Source organism: Neopelma chrysocephalum, unplaced genomic scaffold (genome assembly GCF_003984885.1).
Source record: "Neopelma chrysocephalum unplaced genomic scaffold, ASM398488v2 Primary Assembly neopelma1_23, whole genome shotgun sequence".
Classification (NCBI taxonomy): domain Eukaryota; kingdom Metazoa; phylum Chordata; class Aves; order Passeriformes; family Pipridae; genus Neopelma; species Neopelma chrysocephalum.
Window position 1 is genome coordinate 6354152 of NW_020897691.1, and position 15522 is coordinate 6369673.

General features: G+C 44.9%; 1 protein-coding gene and 1 long non-coding RNA gene across 2 annotated transcripts in view; both read right to left on the bottom strand.

The window, feature by feature from the left end:
- Positions 1-500, bottom strand: part of TSNAX (translin associated factor X) — a 31185-nt gene extending 30685 nt beyond the window's left edge. The window contains exon 1 of the mRNA XM_027683387.1: positions 138-500. Coding sequence (XP_027539188.1) covers positions 138-500 — 363 coding nt within the window. The remainder of the gene's footprint in view (positions 1-137) is intronic.
- A 9290-nt stretch (positions 501-9790) lies between these two features.
- LOC113968689 lies at positions 9791-15522 on the bottom strand. Its single transcript, XR_003534609.1, has 3 exons — positions 13407-15522; positions 12126-12194; positions 9791-9856 (listed from the first exon to the last, which is right to left on the bottom strand). It is a non-coding gene; the product is annotated as an uncharacterized LOC113968689 (long non-coding RNA).

Below are 15522 nucleotides of genomic sequence, written 5' to 3' on the forward strand. Positions count from 1 at the left end.
CGCGGTCGGCGGGCCGGCGACCTGCGGCTCTGTGGCGTCTTGCCGTCCTGCGCGCGCCCAGCGCCCCGCCGCCCGCCCGCCGCCCCCGCCCAGCCCGCGCCACGGCGGGGCGCCACGGCGGGGCGCCCCGCGGGTGCCTGACGGCAAGACGCCACAGAGCCGCAGGTCGCCGGCCCGCCGACCGCGGTGCGAGAGGCGCGATGAGGGAGCAGTGGCGGGGCGGGGGGTGATTCGGGCGTTGCTGACCGCGAAATCGGGGTAGCACCGAAGGCGGGCCGTGCTTCCGCGCAGGCGACTCCGGGGCAGCTAGCGTGCGACTCCGCAATAGGGCCTCGGCGCCCACGGCACGACGGGACATGTAGTGCTGGGCGGGGCGGCGGCGCAGTGGGAGCGGGGTAGGGCAGGCACGGGTGCCCTTCGCGCCTCTGCGCTGCCTCCGGCGTGTCCCGCCACCGGGAAGTCGGCATTCCTCGCCTTGGATCCGCCAAACCCAACGACATTGCTCGGCCCGGACCCGTACAAAGCGGTTGTCACGTCGCCCTCCCCTCACCCCCCGCCTGTCTCCTTACTGCCCCTTTCTGTCCTGGCATATAAGGACCAACCACGGTGCTTTCACAGAATCAGTTAAGTTGGAAAAGACCTTAGGGATCATCGAGTCCAACCTATGACCGAACACCACTATGCCAACTATAGACCATGGCACTCAATGCCACATCTAATCTTTCCTTAAACACTTCCAGGGACGGTGACTCCACCACCTCTCTGGGCAGCCCATTCCAATATCTAATCGCTCTTTCTGTGAAGATATTCCTCCTGATGTCCGACTTAAACCTCCCCTGGCACACCTTAAGACTGTGTCCTCTCCTCTCCGTACTGCCTGTCCTCTCCTTTCTCATTACTGCCCCTTTCTTTCCTGGCATGTCGGGGCCAAGGTGCTTTCCTTCCACACAAGGTGAACCAGGAGCATATCCACAGCGCTGCACCAAGTGCCAGGATACTCCCCTTAGTGCCCAGCCACGTGGTATGCCAGGTGAAGAAGGCCAGGGAGGATGCGAACTGACACTGAGATGGGACCTGGAAACTGGAGATACTGACTGTGTACTGAAAAGATCTGATAGCGAAGCCACCTGATACCTGGAAAAGATATTTGAGAAGCAGCAAATGTAGCTGCCGCCACAGGGGAGGCAAATTCCTGAACCCAGGTTATTTGCAACCTATGTTTAGTCAGGCCTGGTAAAAATTATGTTTCCTCTGCTAGGGATTTAGTGTGAGTGTTCACAGGAGACATGGCAGGTTTGAGCATGAGGGAGATGGATGCATGCTGTAAGAATCTCCCCACACTTGATGACACTTCAGTTCTTATGATGATGAGCTACAAAAAGTCTGCTTGCCCCACTGAGTTCATGCTTTCCTATACATGCATCCTGATACGTTCCTCTTACGTGTTTAAGATAGGGAGGGGTGTTGCAAATTCCCAAACCTAAAGGTTTCCAAATCATCAGTCATGCTGCTCTGCTGCTAGATCTCATTGCTTGTCACAGCTGTTGCCTGTTTTAGTAGCTGGATTCCCAAGGAAACAAAGCTCATATGAGCACAAAGGCGGAGTGCTCACAGCCTTTGTGTGTGGGTGTGCGTGTGTGCCTGTCCTTCCTCCCCACCCTTAATAATTTTTTAATCTGTTGGTCAATTGGTTGATCTGATTTGACAGAGGGAAAGAGCCTCCAGGAGTGATTATAAACATCCTGAGTAGAGAAAAAAATTTGGGTGGAACTTGCACCTTGCTAGAAACCAGATAAGCCCAGTTGTGAGATGCGAATGCTTCAGAGTCCAAAGTTAGCAGAGCCCAGCCTTAGGGAGCTCAGAAAGAGCAGGGACACCAGCCCTGGCTCAGGCCTTTGTGTTTAACAAATAAACAAATACAGCTTTTAGCAAACTTGAATACCAGGTGAATCTGGCAACAGATTCAGGAGGACAATAAACCACCTAAGTCAGATAGTAGAGGAGTAAAACTTTGACAGTGAGCTTTAAACAGTCTCCAGGCAGCCAAGCAGGAGTTGCTAAAACCTGGTATTTCCAAACACTGAGAACACGACTGTCATGCAGTGTTCAAAATTATTCAGAAGCGTAACATAAAACCTCTCTCCAATTTCCTAATCTGAGAAAACAGATTTCAATCACACTTGAAAAGCAGAGGACAAAGAGGATCCCAGCAGAATTTCCTCAGGCCTGATCTGCATATTGAGTTGTGCAACAGCTTGATTGCTGCTCCACCAGCTGCACAGGAGTTTTCTGCTTTCTAAGTAGCAAAATCAGGACATGAAATGATTTGTGTCAGTGTTATCGCTGCACACATTCGGGCACAGCCTTTTGTTTTAGAAGATGTACAAAACTGCTTTTGGAAACACAGACTTTTTTTTTTTTTTTTAATTGTGCTATTTCCCTGTTCTTGGCAGCTCTTTGGCCAAAAAGCAGAGTTGTTTTGGTTATGTTGATGTTGCAGGAGAGTGGAAAGAGCACTGGCATTTGAATGTTTCCCAGCAGTGGAGAATTTTCAGCCAATTTTAGGGTGTGGAGGTTTGGTCTTCCGCTGATTTCTGTTGGACCAGTGACACTTTGCACGTGCACAGAGATACTCAACAACTTGCTTGACATCCTTGAGATGTTGTAAATACGAACTGGTTGGGGTTTTTTTCCTGATATAATCCGTTTAAATGTGGCAGTGTTAAACCACTTTGGCAACAGGTTATTTGCAATATTTTTCCCTTTCTTCTAGTTGATAATTAAACCCTTCTCCTTCCCCTTCCAGTTATGTGTTTTTTATCCCTGAAGACAATGGCACCTGCATCTCCACAAGTGTGAAGGTGGAATAGCAACATTTTGAGGGAGTAAATGGTAACAGAAAGGAGGTGCAAGGATTTAGAGTAGGGCAAACCCCGCCCCCCAAACTAACAACAAACCAACAAGGTTTTCTCAGAGACTTAAGGTCACGCTGAGATGTTGCACATGGGTTGTGAATGACTGTGCTCCAGATCCTAAGACAAGGTTGGTAACTCAGCCTTCACATGGAAAAAAAGTGTTTTTTAAGACTCACAGTGGTGAGGACAGAGAAGGTGGACCGGATATGATCTGTGCCTTTCTGAGTGGGCAAACCAATTGAAAACAACCACTGTAGGGGGTCGGAACTTCTTCATTCATTTTATCCCTGAAGTCTGCCCCTTTGGGCAATGACCTACTTTAGTCACACTCCTACACAATGTTCTTTAATGAGACTTTTGGTCTGCTGCACTACTATCAGCAGAGACCACCTTGAAATGGCACTCAAGGGAGTGGAGAATGAATCTTTCTTTCTCTGGAAAAGCCCAAGTCTAACACTGACTCAGCTGAACTCTGTGAAGGGCAGACAGAGGAGTGGTGGTGAGTCCAACTCAAGGACCACACTAGTGAAGCTGCTTCAACACCTACAGCTTCAAGTAATGGAGCTGAACAGAGGTAAGACCCAGGTGATTTGTCAGACACATGAAATCACCATGTCTTGCTGCCCTCAGTCATTCCAATATAACTCTATGCAAACTGTTTAAGATCCCTGGGTTCCCTGGCAGCATCACAGTGCCCCTTCGTGCCCCTGTATGGCTTGTATAGCTTTAGAGACAAATGCTATCTTTGTGGTGCTCTCCCATGTTCCCAGCCTGGGAATGTCTCCTGAAGTTTCTACTACAGCAATAGCATTATGGATAGTTAGAGCTGGAATTATCTCTGCTTATCCTTTTGGTTTTCATTTTATCTCATGACATGACGTACTCTTAGAGCAAGGTTGTGAGGTTGCCTTGGAGATGGAGGGCTTAGCCACAGGGCTCTCTATCAGACCGAAACGTTCACATTAGCCAGTGTAACTGAGAGTGCTTTCAACAAACAATTGAGTGGAGTGAAGTGAAGTGACAAAAAGCTTACGAAACAGTCACAGGGGAATTGCATAAACTGGGGTCAGATGTTCAATTTGAGACTGTTACATGAGCAAGGAGTTTTGCAGCTGGTTGACGAAAAGAAGAGGGAGGTCAGCTGGTGCTCTAGTTGTTATAACAACCTGTTATGTTTCTCAGGCAACAGAGATGCCCATAGTAGTGGCAGGATGGATCGGGAAGATGATTTCCTCTTTCCCTGGAATAATGTTTGAAAGCTGTGAAAATTTTTCTTCTGGTTGAATTTGGGATTTGAATCTTGTAAGTGGCAAGATCTAAATGCTAATACACCATGGTGCAACGTTTGAGTGGATCAGCAGGAAGACTTTGGGAATGCACCATGGAATTAGCTGACTTGTAAATAAGCCAGTGGAAAAGAGGACAGAGAGAACCTACAGGTTTGCTGCAACATCCAGTTCAGAAAAAAATAAAGAGACCAAACTATGCATTGCCTTTATTCCTAATGTTTAGTTTATATCTTCCAAGGGAAAACTGGCAAATGACCGGCTATGAATAATGTACCCATGGGGAATGTTTGTTTTTAAACATGAACAGTTAGTGCCTGGCTTATGTCTGGGTGGGTATGCTGGCTATTTCATAAAGATTTCATTCTACTGAGGCAACCACATGAAAGAATTGCTTTGGAGGAATTCAAGGTGAGAATATCTTTATTTTGCATCACACCAACACCCCTAATGCAGTAGAAGTGAAGTGTAGAGATTAACCTTTCTCCTTCATCTCTCCCATACCCCTCTCTGTGTCTGAGCCCCTTGCAAATTCTAACTGAAATGATATGATCCTTTGTATTTCTAGCTGCTCCAGACTGGCTTGGTCTATTAAACACTGGGCTTTTCTGCCACAGAGGTAGGACAGGGAAAAGGTCTAAAGTTACAGTGTGTTGTAGTTTTGGAAAAGATGCTGGTAGAGTAAGAGCTGCAAACAAAAAAAGCCCTAAAACGTTTCCTTCAGCTGTGGGAGTCAGAAAAGTGAGGGAGCCTGAAGGTGTGGCTCTCATCAAAAATGGTAAATCAAATCACATAACAGCAGAACTTGCTTTTTTTTTTAATGCATATATAAGTCTCTCATCTGAACTGTATGAACCCTGAGGAGTCTCAGGTGCTCTTTGGTTCCTACAGCACTCAGTACCCCCCTGGACCCCTGCAGTGCCAAATGCATATTCTCCTTTACTCTCTTGGTCCTCTCCGATGCTGCAGTTTGGAGGTAATGGCTCTTGGCAAATGAATTAATCTGATTCATCTGCAGTTAACCCTCTATAAGAAAGAGTCTGAGAATGGTCTTTATGTCTACATCTGAGAGAGGCAAAATATTACATTATGTATGGAAAACCCTTATTCATGCCAATGTAAATCAGGAATAATTCTCTTTAAATTGGGTGCCATTGAGATGACTATCAAGTCTTGAGAATTCCCAATGTACAGAATATTTTATGCTGCGGTATAGGTAGGGCCAAAAAAACACAGCAAGGCTCAGGTAGTTAGAGAAATACTTTCCTAACAATTCCCACCAAAAAGTTCTGTTAAAAAAGCAGTTAAGGTTGCTCCAGGGCAAAACACACCCACACAAGAAATGACAGGTTAGGGGAACCTTCTTTGCATAAGCTATCCTGTGCACCTCATATTAACCACTCCCAGTGACAGACTCCAAACCCCAACAAGAAGCTCCCCTTGTTCTGCAGGATAAAGAAACAAACTAAATACCCATCCCTCCTACAATGCTTTGCTACAGTGCAAAGCTTTCTGGCTTCTGCAGCACTAACAATAGTGGCTGGTGCATGTGGGAAGGCTGCGGTGATTGTTGGGGAAAAAAGGAGATTAACAAGTGCCCCCTGAGCATACACTTTGCTGGCACCGCTGGTCTCAGGGACTTTCTGTGACTTTGTCAGACTCTGTTTTTTCTGTGGTTGGACAGTTGGCCATTCCAGTTAGCAGACCCTTACCACAATGCAGAGCTGAAGAGCCACCTGTTGCTTTTTATTAGACTGGAGAATGAGCTATTTGATATACTTACACCAGAACAAATCTGCTTCCTTTCCTGAAAAAATGGCTACATCTATTTTTATGTAGCTAGCTACATACAAATACCTAGTACCAGGTATTTGTATGGGGCTTCTTCTAAGTGATTTATTCCCAGCTGGGCCAGAACAGATTTTCTGTAAAAGGTGTTTTGTTACCTAACACTATGGGGATGCTGGGTAGAATGATAATGGCACTAAGCTGTAGTTACAATTAAAGCTTTATTTTTTTAAACAGAATTTTATGATCAGCATAGCATAAAATTTTGCAACCAGAACAGGATTTTTATAACCAGAATCAGCATATCACCATTTTCTGAGCAGCACAGCATGAAGTTTGTATCACAGGTTAGCTTCTGGTTTAAAAGACCGCAGAGGAAAAGACTCCAGGCCGATTTAGTGTAGAAGATACGATAAAGAGAGCAGGTCCTTTAATGAGTCCGTAGGCCTAGAGGAATACATACCATGGGCTCACCCAGACAGTGGCTCTATGATATTATAATAAGGTCCATCCAATCCCGGATCTGTCCACCCCTGGTTCTGCCCCGTTCTGCCCCCTGACACACCCCTTTGGGAATTGAGACTGGGGGCATTTGGGACCCTTTCTTTCTCATCTTCATCTTCTTCAAAGCATGTACAGTCCTTGGAGTTCCTCCAGAGTTCTGGGCTTAAAGGTCGCTGTATCTGTGTGATATCTTCTGGTCCAGGCCTTAGGGTGTTTTTCTACAATTCTACCTTGAAAAGGTAACGGAATTTAGAGGGATTGATATGAGATGGGATAGTAAGGTTGGGTATGTGTAAACACTATGCTACAGGGTAAGGGATACAATACAGCTACATTAAAATCTACATTCACTACACATCTACTTCTAAAATCTACAAAAGTTAAAAAACCCAAAAAGCTCTGAGGCATCATTCCTAACACCTGGACCCTCTGCAGAATAGGTCAATCTTAATACTTTGCTTGCAGTATCCATGACAATCATAATATAGAATAAAAACATATATAAGAATATGAGTCACTCACTCAAATGTTGGAGGAAGCAGATGATAGATAGTAGAGGCGTCCCTGGCCACTGGGAGATCATGGGTTTCGCTTTCCAGCAGCAGTTGTGGTCCAAGTCCCACTCAGATGTTGTAACTTCTTGATTTTATAGATCGTGGTCTGTGTTCTGCTACACTTGCCTGTACTGTGATGGTGTTATCACAACCTGGCTGGCTGGGTGCCTGAGACCTTCAAGGTTGGTAAGGAAGGGAGAAGTCAGCCCAGCACCCAGGAACCTTGATGCCTACAGGGATGGGGAGAAGGGTTCTATCTGGTACACGGGGCCTTCCAGGCCTGAGGAGGAAGGGAAAGGGGACTGATACATGACCAACTTGGTCACAGAGAATGGCCATTTGCCTTTTGAATTGGCATTGGTTAAGCTAACCATATTATGAGGGGTCAAGAGCAGGAGATACCAGTTACAGATTTGTACTGAAGAAGCCTTTGCTTGAAATTTTGTTGGTGGTCTTCCATCTACCTTCCTACATAGCTTTATACCTTCCCACATCTAGAGGCTGTTTTCATCCAAGTTTCTTCTGCTCCACAGGGTCACAATGACCAGTACTGACAGGTTTCACCTTGTTGTTTAAATGCTATTACAGAGTTAGTTCTGCCTTTGTGTACCTGGGTGCTCTAGAAACAAGGTCTTGGCATGGCATCGCACTAACAGGCTGCTGCCCCTGTGCTACAGGGGGTTTATGAGTCTTCTGATACTCTGCAGAAAGGTAAATCTTTGTTGCTCCAGGCACAGAAAACAGAATTTTTATGCTAGGTCTCAGGGGAGGGTTTTAATGCAGCCCCTATACAGAGCTGCATCAAAACAAAGAATTGAAGACAAGTAGATGAAGTACAGTAGTGTTACAGACCTTTGTCCATTCAAAATGAGCTAGACATGACTTCGTCAAGAGTATTAGTCTAATAATGTAATTTTGGGTCATGGGTGACGACCTTGAAGATGCTGAGGACTGAAAACCTCCTCACTGAAACTTCCCATGCTGTGACTTGGACATGGTCTGTTACTGGATCAAGTGTCTCCAAAATTCAGGCCCTGCTCTTCCTGACTGCTGTGCTCTATGATCAGCTCTGACCTGGAAAACTGAAATCATAGTAAAACTGTGCTCATTACAGACTGACCATTTTATAGTTCTGTGACAGTGCAAAGGCCCCAGAGAGTGAACTTAATAAAGGTTTGATATGCATTTATAACCTCACCTTTAAAAAGTCAGCATGAAGGTTTTATTTTCTATCCTCCAGAAAAATCTATTTATTCCAACAAATCCCAGAGAATCAATACTTGTTTAGAAAACTATAATAACTGAAACATTAATCCAAATTCCTTTTAAATGTTATATGCCTCTGTTAATGGTTTCTAAATTTACCATGGGCTATGTAAGGGTAATTCACAACATAGGATAAGCTTGTAGCATGGGTCTTTTGAGGCTATCTATACATAACATGCATGTCTCTACTCACTGGTCTAAGAATATGATATCAAAATGGGTAGAATAATTTCTTTGTTTCCATGACAAGTATACATCCCATATGGAAGTTATCAGCATCAACAGTAAGCTTCCCTGTAAGCTCTTGAGCCACTGTTATTAAATATACATTTCACATACACCTGTACAAGTTGAAGTCTTGGAAGAACATGTCTATTCCCCAGAAATCAAAGTGCTTTCAGTGCGGATGCCTGCGGGGGGACAGTGATCATAAAGCAGTCAGAGAGCCAAAGGAATGCTGAGATTTCAGAGCCTGCGTGATTACCCACAGCTGTACAAACAGTACAGTGGAGAAAACAGATTGACCTTGGCCATGTTTTGAGAGTGCCAGATAACCAGGTCCTTCAACAAGCCCTATTTCAACATGAAGAGGAAAGAAGAGACAGCGAAGAACACGAGGAAACACAGCAATGACTAAAGCAGCAACATCGCAAGTCAGCAACTTTAACAGGGACTGGTCTGGGACAAAACTGGTTGGTGATGACAGACATCTGCCTTATGTACCTGGCAGTGTGAGAAGTGGATTAGACTAGATGTCTGACAGCAATATCTCAAGTACAAGTAGACAGCACACTTCAAGACATGAATTATTGTGCTTTGAGCATCCCATAAATACCCATGGCAGAGAAATTTTAGTCTGTTTGCAGTAATTTTGAAATGGAATTTAAAAAGCAGAGAGTGTTCCAGTGTATTTCTAAATCCACAGGGCTGTGGCTATCTTTTCCAGCTTGTTAGTGCCTGGATCGAACTGTATAGAGAGAACAGTGAAGGGGTCCATACTAGCAAATAATTGCAATGCTCAATCTCACTGACCTCCCCTTCACCCTTGCAAATAGGTATTTTCTTTGCTGTTTCCCCACATGTCTGGGGAACACACCCTCCAACACTTGCATAAGTGCAAACACTATCACTAGGCTGACCATCAGCATCCCCTCTAGCTCTTATCTTGGTCTGTGTCCCACTAGGATTGTTAAGTTACATGCTTAACCTCAAGGAATCTCCCTCCCCTCCCCGTGCTGGGCAAAACACAGTGGATCACCTACTGGTAGAGAGCTCACTAGATGCTGGGCTCATAAATGACAGAAGCTTGATGCAGGATCAAAGACAGAAGTTAACTTCCTCCAGAATATCCCATAACTCAGAGCAGGCTGTGGGGATGATCCTCAGAATGGTTGTAGGAAACAGTTTGAGGATTGAAGGAAGCCTTATCTTTGCTAAGCTGGAAATCTGAGAATTACACAATACTTGTTTTTCTCACCTTGTGAGTTCTGCCGTTGCAATGTGCAAATCCTCAAGCATCCATGTGTTCACTGCCATCCAATGTCTTGGTAAGTAGAGAATAAAGAAGAGATATTTAGAGAGCTTGAGAAGATCACTATGAAGTTACTACATTACTGTAGCTATGAAATGACAAGAAAACAAAACAAAACACAACAAGGGCAGGGAGGAGATGGAAAGGGATCAAAAGGTGAAAGTCACATGAAGGTGACTATTCTGTCACTTAGTCGCTGGTGGAGAACTCCCCTTCTAGCACAGGCAGTATGAAAGTGTTTCCCTGTTAAGGCTTCACCTATAGCTGCTGCCAGCTTGGCAGGGAAAGCAACTCTGATGAAAACAAATTCCTGTGTTCCCATGACATTGAGTTGCTCCTGCAACACTGCAGCTGTCAAAAAACTTGAGTGACTCCAAGGAGAAACACTTCATTTACCCTGTCTGTTTTGCTCTCCCCTTTCAAACACTAATTTTATATTCTACAGTCAGCCAAACAGCTCCTTACAAATTTTACAACCCATTCTCCCAAGAGCCTGAAGGCACAAAGCATTCACACAGTGCACAACCTGAGAACTAAAGCATAAAATACATGAAAACACATAAAGCCTTTGCAGAAAGTCCTGAATAAGGTCAGTGAATCTGCCTACACCTTCACGAGCAAGCATTCACCTGACTGATAAGCTAAGAGTTAAAAACAGATCACGTTAAAAGCTGATGAAAGCACAAGTAGGCATAGAGTATTATTTAGATCCATTACACAAAAATCCCACATCCGATTTATGAGAAAGTCTATGGAACATGTCCTCACCAGATTATCTGCCAATTGCATATCAAGAGCTTTAGAAAAAAATTTTAGAGGAATGAGTAACTACAAATTGTATGCAATGAGTAGCTGGGAAACAGGATAAGATGCAAGATGGGTCTTTTAAAACTACATCATGCCAGACTAAGCAATTATGTTTTTAGGTGTGATTAACTCAGTCGCTTTGGCAGAAGAAACATGGTACGTCTCACCTATTGGACTTCAGTAAAGCATTTGATTCAGTGCCACAACTTAAGTGATTAAAAGGCAAACTGGAGAAGATGGAGATTAGTAGGCAAACTGTAAAGCAGTGAGGAACTGCCTTAAGGGAAGAATGCTGGGATGAGGGGGTTCCACAGAGATTAGTCTTAGGATTTTCAATATTTTTACTGACAGTTTAGATACTAAAAAACCCCAGGATTGTTGTGAAACATGACTGATATGCGATGAAATCTGTCAACAATGGACAGCTGGAGGATGTTGCTGGTACACAAAAAGTTATAGATATAACAGAGATCATTCAAAGATTAAATTATACAGATAGAGTCAAATGGTGTAGTAAAAATCAGACAGAAAAGGGGTGTAAATGCTAATAGCATTGTGAAAAAGGCACTGGAGAAACTTCATCTGGAATATTGTATACAATTCCAGTTAGATCTATTTTCAGAAAGCACTCAAACTGGAACAGGTGCTGTGAAGACATGTCCAGGAAAATTACAGGGAATAAACAGACTGTCCTGTGAGACATTGGAAAAACTTCAGCAAAGCAAAGGATGAGAGAGCTTATGATTTCTTGCCATAAACACCACAGGGGGACAGGACAGAAAAAGACAAACTTGAAGGACAATCTGACTCAAAAATATTTGACTGCAAACTGGCCATTAACAGACCAAGTCCTGAAATTAAAAGGAAAGTTGCTAATTACCAGAGGCATGACCAAAAAGGCTTCCCACAGAGGAAGACAGCAGCAAATGTTGCTGCTTTTCGGTATGAGATCTATTTAGTTTCTAAAAAACCTTTACCACATGTCTGCCTGCAGGGACCCAGGCGAGGCTCAGTGCTCCAAGGGATCAATTCCCATCTCTGACCATGCTCCTGTCCTCACAGCAGCTTCTGGTGGTGTCCCAGGAAGGCGTTCCTGAATTCCGGTCTTACACAAGCGGGTGTCTCACCAGTTACACAAACTGGGAGGCAAATCTTTGAACCTCTGCCTCCCAGCCCTCAAGGAAGGTTGCTCCTTTTTCTCACAGTGGTGCAAAATACAAAATCCTCTTCCATTTCTCCAGCTGCCAGTTTTGCAGAGGCATTCTTAATTTTAATCTTGGGCAGCAGTTAAACAGCTCATTTCTCCAGCCCAGGTGCTTCCTCCACCAAGGCAACAGGAAACAAGCCAGGGCACGTTGCTGAGCCCCCGTGCAGCATTTGTACCCCTGCCCCTTCACTGCTCTCTGCCCCTGCCCCAGCACTGCAGCATGCCATGCTCTTGGCTGTGGCAGCACAAGTGTCTGTGGGGACCTACCTGAGCAAGCACTAGGTCTGTCCAAAACACATGTGCCAGTGCAGTAGTGAGGAAGGTGCACACAGGCTCCTAGAGAGAGGAGGAAGGGGAGGCACAAAACTACTATTGATTATCCATGTTATGACTGCACATCCATAGAGCCTGCTACCTTTCTCACTAGGGGAAAGAAATGTGTATTTTGAAAGTTTTAATATTACCTTTTCTGGACCCTATTATTTTAAAAACAGTATGTTGACCACGGCGGACAGTCAGGTGCATAACACAACATAAAAGTGCTCTTTTGTATTTTGAACTGCAAAGCCTCCTTCTTGAAAGGAGCAGATGAGAGTGTGGGTCAGCCAATAGGACTGTAAGCTCTGTCAATTGTGCCAATACATCTGGAGCATCTCAGACCTCCCAAACCATTGATCATCTCTTGGGGACTGGCTTTCTACATATGTTCATAGTGATGCAGACTTTCACCTCCACTGCTTTGACATGGCCCTTCTTCCCAAGCTCGAGGCTGACCAACAGGAAAATGCCCTTTGTCACTTTGTCATTGATGGCCATGCCAGGTTTACTGAACCACCCGCATTTTTTCTTCAGAGTTGTACTTGCAATAACTGGAACTTTTCCAAATATTTCTTGCAGCCACCCTCTCTCTGCTCTCCCTTCGTGCTGGCAGTGGTTTTCTGTGGTCAGAAAGGAAGGAGTGGGTACCTGCAGGGTGTCCCCTGCACCCCAGGAAAGCAGTGTCTGCTGGGAAGGTTAAAGGTGACTTTTCCTTTGCACATGTTGGCATCAAGGAAGTGCACTGAACTTGTACACTGGTGCAGCTCACATGAATGTAAGATCTGCTGGCACCCAGGAGTCCCATGGGTTTTGGGAAGTTTTCATAACAAGCATTAATAAGGAACACACTGTGAACAAGCTTGTGGAAGGCAGAGGATATGGGACAGGGCTGAGTTTTAAATTCTCTGTTAGCACAGTGCAATCCTGGCCTGAGCCCAAGGCTCCTCAAAACTGTCCAATACCTATTCTAACAGTGATAGCATTTGGAGGTAAGCCTGTTCTTATGCAGAGGGGACAGACAATTGTCCCAATAAATAGTTCAGGAGTCTTATCTTTAGAACAGAGCTCCAGCTCACAGAGAGAAAAGTTGCTATTTCACTCACTCCTTTATGTGTTCGCCCTGATGTCCCAGTCAGGCTGACCTTTCACTAGTGTAAAACCTCTGGGGGATATTTTCATCCTAGTGTAAATCAGCATAGATTAGGGATTGGCATCACAGGAGGTTCTTACCTCATGGGGACTATACCAGCACAACCTTCTTCTGAAGCACAGCTCTGCGCAGGAGATAACAGGATCTGCTGTACATGCTGACTGCTGCTGGCTGTGGCTGTCCCCTCATACAGAAACCCTGAGCCAATCACTTAGAATTTCCCCCTTCCCTTCCTTAAGAGCAGTCCCAAACAACTACCAGTATCTTCCCTTCAGGCAGTGTTTCTGCCACCCAGTTCCCTCACTGGAGCCAGTGAGGAGGTGAGGAGTGTAGCTCTGTGTGGTGTTCTGTGGTTGAGAGAGAGGGAGGTGCCTCTAGAAAGCAATTTATCCCTCCTAAAATCTTAACCACTTCTCTTTCTGAAGAAGTGCCTGGCACAACTGTGCTCCTGACTTAGATGCTTCATTTAGACACCTAAAGTGAGGTGGGGATAAATCCACACCCTTCTGCTTCTCAGGCATGATGTTTCACAAGCAGAAGTGTCGTAATTCTCCTCCTGCTTGTTGTTCTCAGCCTTTAGTGTTAGGTAGGATGTTAGATAAATTATGTCCTCCCACATTCTGGCAGAGCTCTTTCCCCCAGTTGGCATAAGTGGTAACTTTCATCTTGCTACACTAGATATTCAACGTCATGTGGTGCAAAGGGTGCATATTTTCATATCTGGCTGTGATCAATAACACAGTTCCTATCTATGGCAACAACTGCCCACAACACTGAGGGTTTGTATTTTAGTTATGGTTGTCAAAATGGCTTTTTTTTGTAATCAATAGCCTGAGAGTCTTTCTCAGGAAGATTTGCATTGCATGATCAACAGCAACAGTAGTCCAAGCCAACTTGATGAAAGGGACAGTTAATCCCAAAGAGCCAAGTGACTGGAATGTGCCCTGCTCTGGAAGGGCATCACTCAGCTGCGTGCATACAGCTGGGTATGGCTGGTGTAGCTGAAGCTGGTAGTTATCCAGAGGTTTGGGGGTTGGTTGGGTTTTTTTCTTTCTTTCTTTTTTTTTTTTTTTAAATAAGAAAAACATCCACAGTTGTTCCACAGGAAAAGAACAAGTAATCTACCAGCATGGGATATATGCTGTTGTTCTTGTTTCCTTCTTGTTTACCTTCACCTTCTGCTAATGTAATTGGGGTGACAAGATTTTTCCAAACACCAAATTAGGATAAAGAGTAGTTGGGTGCAAGAGATGAAGGGGAGTAACCAGCAGGCTTTTAACAAATCAGTAATATGTGCACACGGCAGATACTGAAATACATAAATCTTGCACTGTTCTACAAAAGCAGGAAAAAGCAAAGCCACACAAGTAGAGTCCTACAGCTGTAGGGTGTCTGTGCTTCACTTTCCACTCTCCCCTTCCCCTGGAGGCAGCTGCTACTGAGCTGTGACAGCTGAGCTGCATGTGAAGCAACTCCTAAACCACAGAAGTTTTCAACCTTACACATTAAAACAAACTCCCCTTCACCCAAGCAGGTGACTGAAAAGAAGCCCAAGGCACGATTCTTCATGGAGGTAGAACACCTCAAGTGACACAGCCCCCGGTGCTTGAGCAGGGTCATTTCCACATAGGAATGGCAGTGGTTTGCACCTGTTTTGCCCAGATGCACATGCCTATGCACTGCCCAGTGCAGCGAGGGACACACTCTGAGTCACATTCAGTGCCAAGTAATGGTCTGAGCTGACCACATGTGAAACACCTGCCAGAAGCCAGTCTGTGAAACAGGCTCTCCTCGCCATTGATCCTGTGGAGCTACGTGCACCCTGGCAATGGAGCAGCATCGCAAACCTAGGATGAAACAGCAATGAGAGTCAAAGCCAGAACCATGTGAAACTGCATAGGTTGGCCATATTGCCTATGGCATCTGAACATCACTCAGCTGCAAGCAAAACTTCTGACTGACAACTGCAAGGGCCTGAATTAAATGAGTTTTAATTTTTTACTTCTCTCTAAGATGAGGTCCAGTCGCTGACTGTAGGCACTTTCCTAGGCCACTGCAATATAAAGTAAAATGGGTCAATGTTAATCATAAGTGAAGGTACCAAAACATGCCAATCCCTTGTGTGGTACTTGGTAGAGCGGACCCAGGGAATGTTGCACTTTAGGGCACTTGGTTGGGTCTGACCAGCCAAAGACA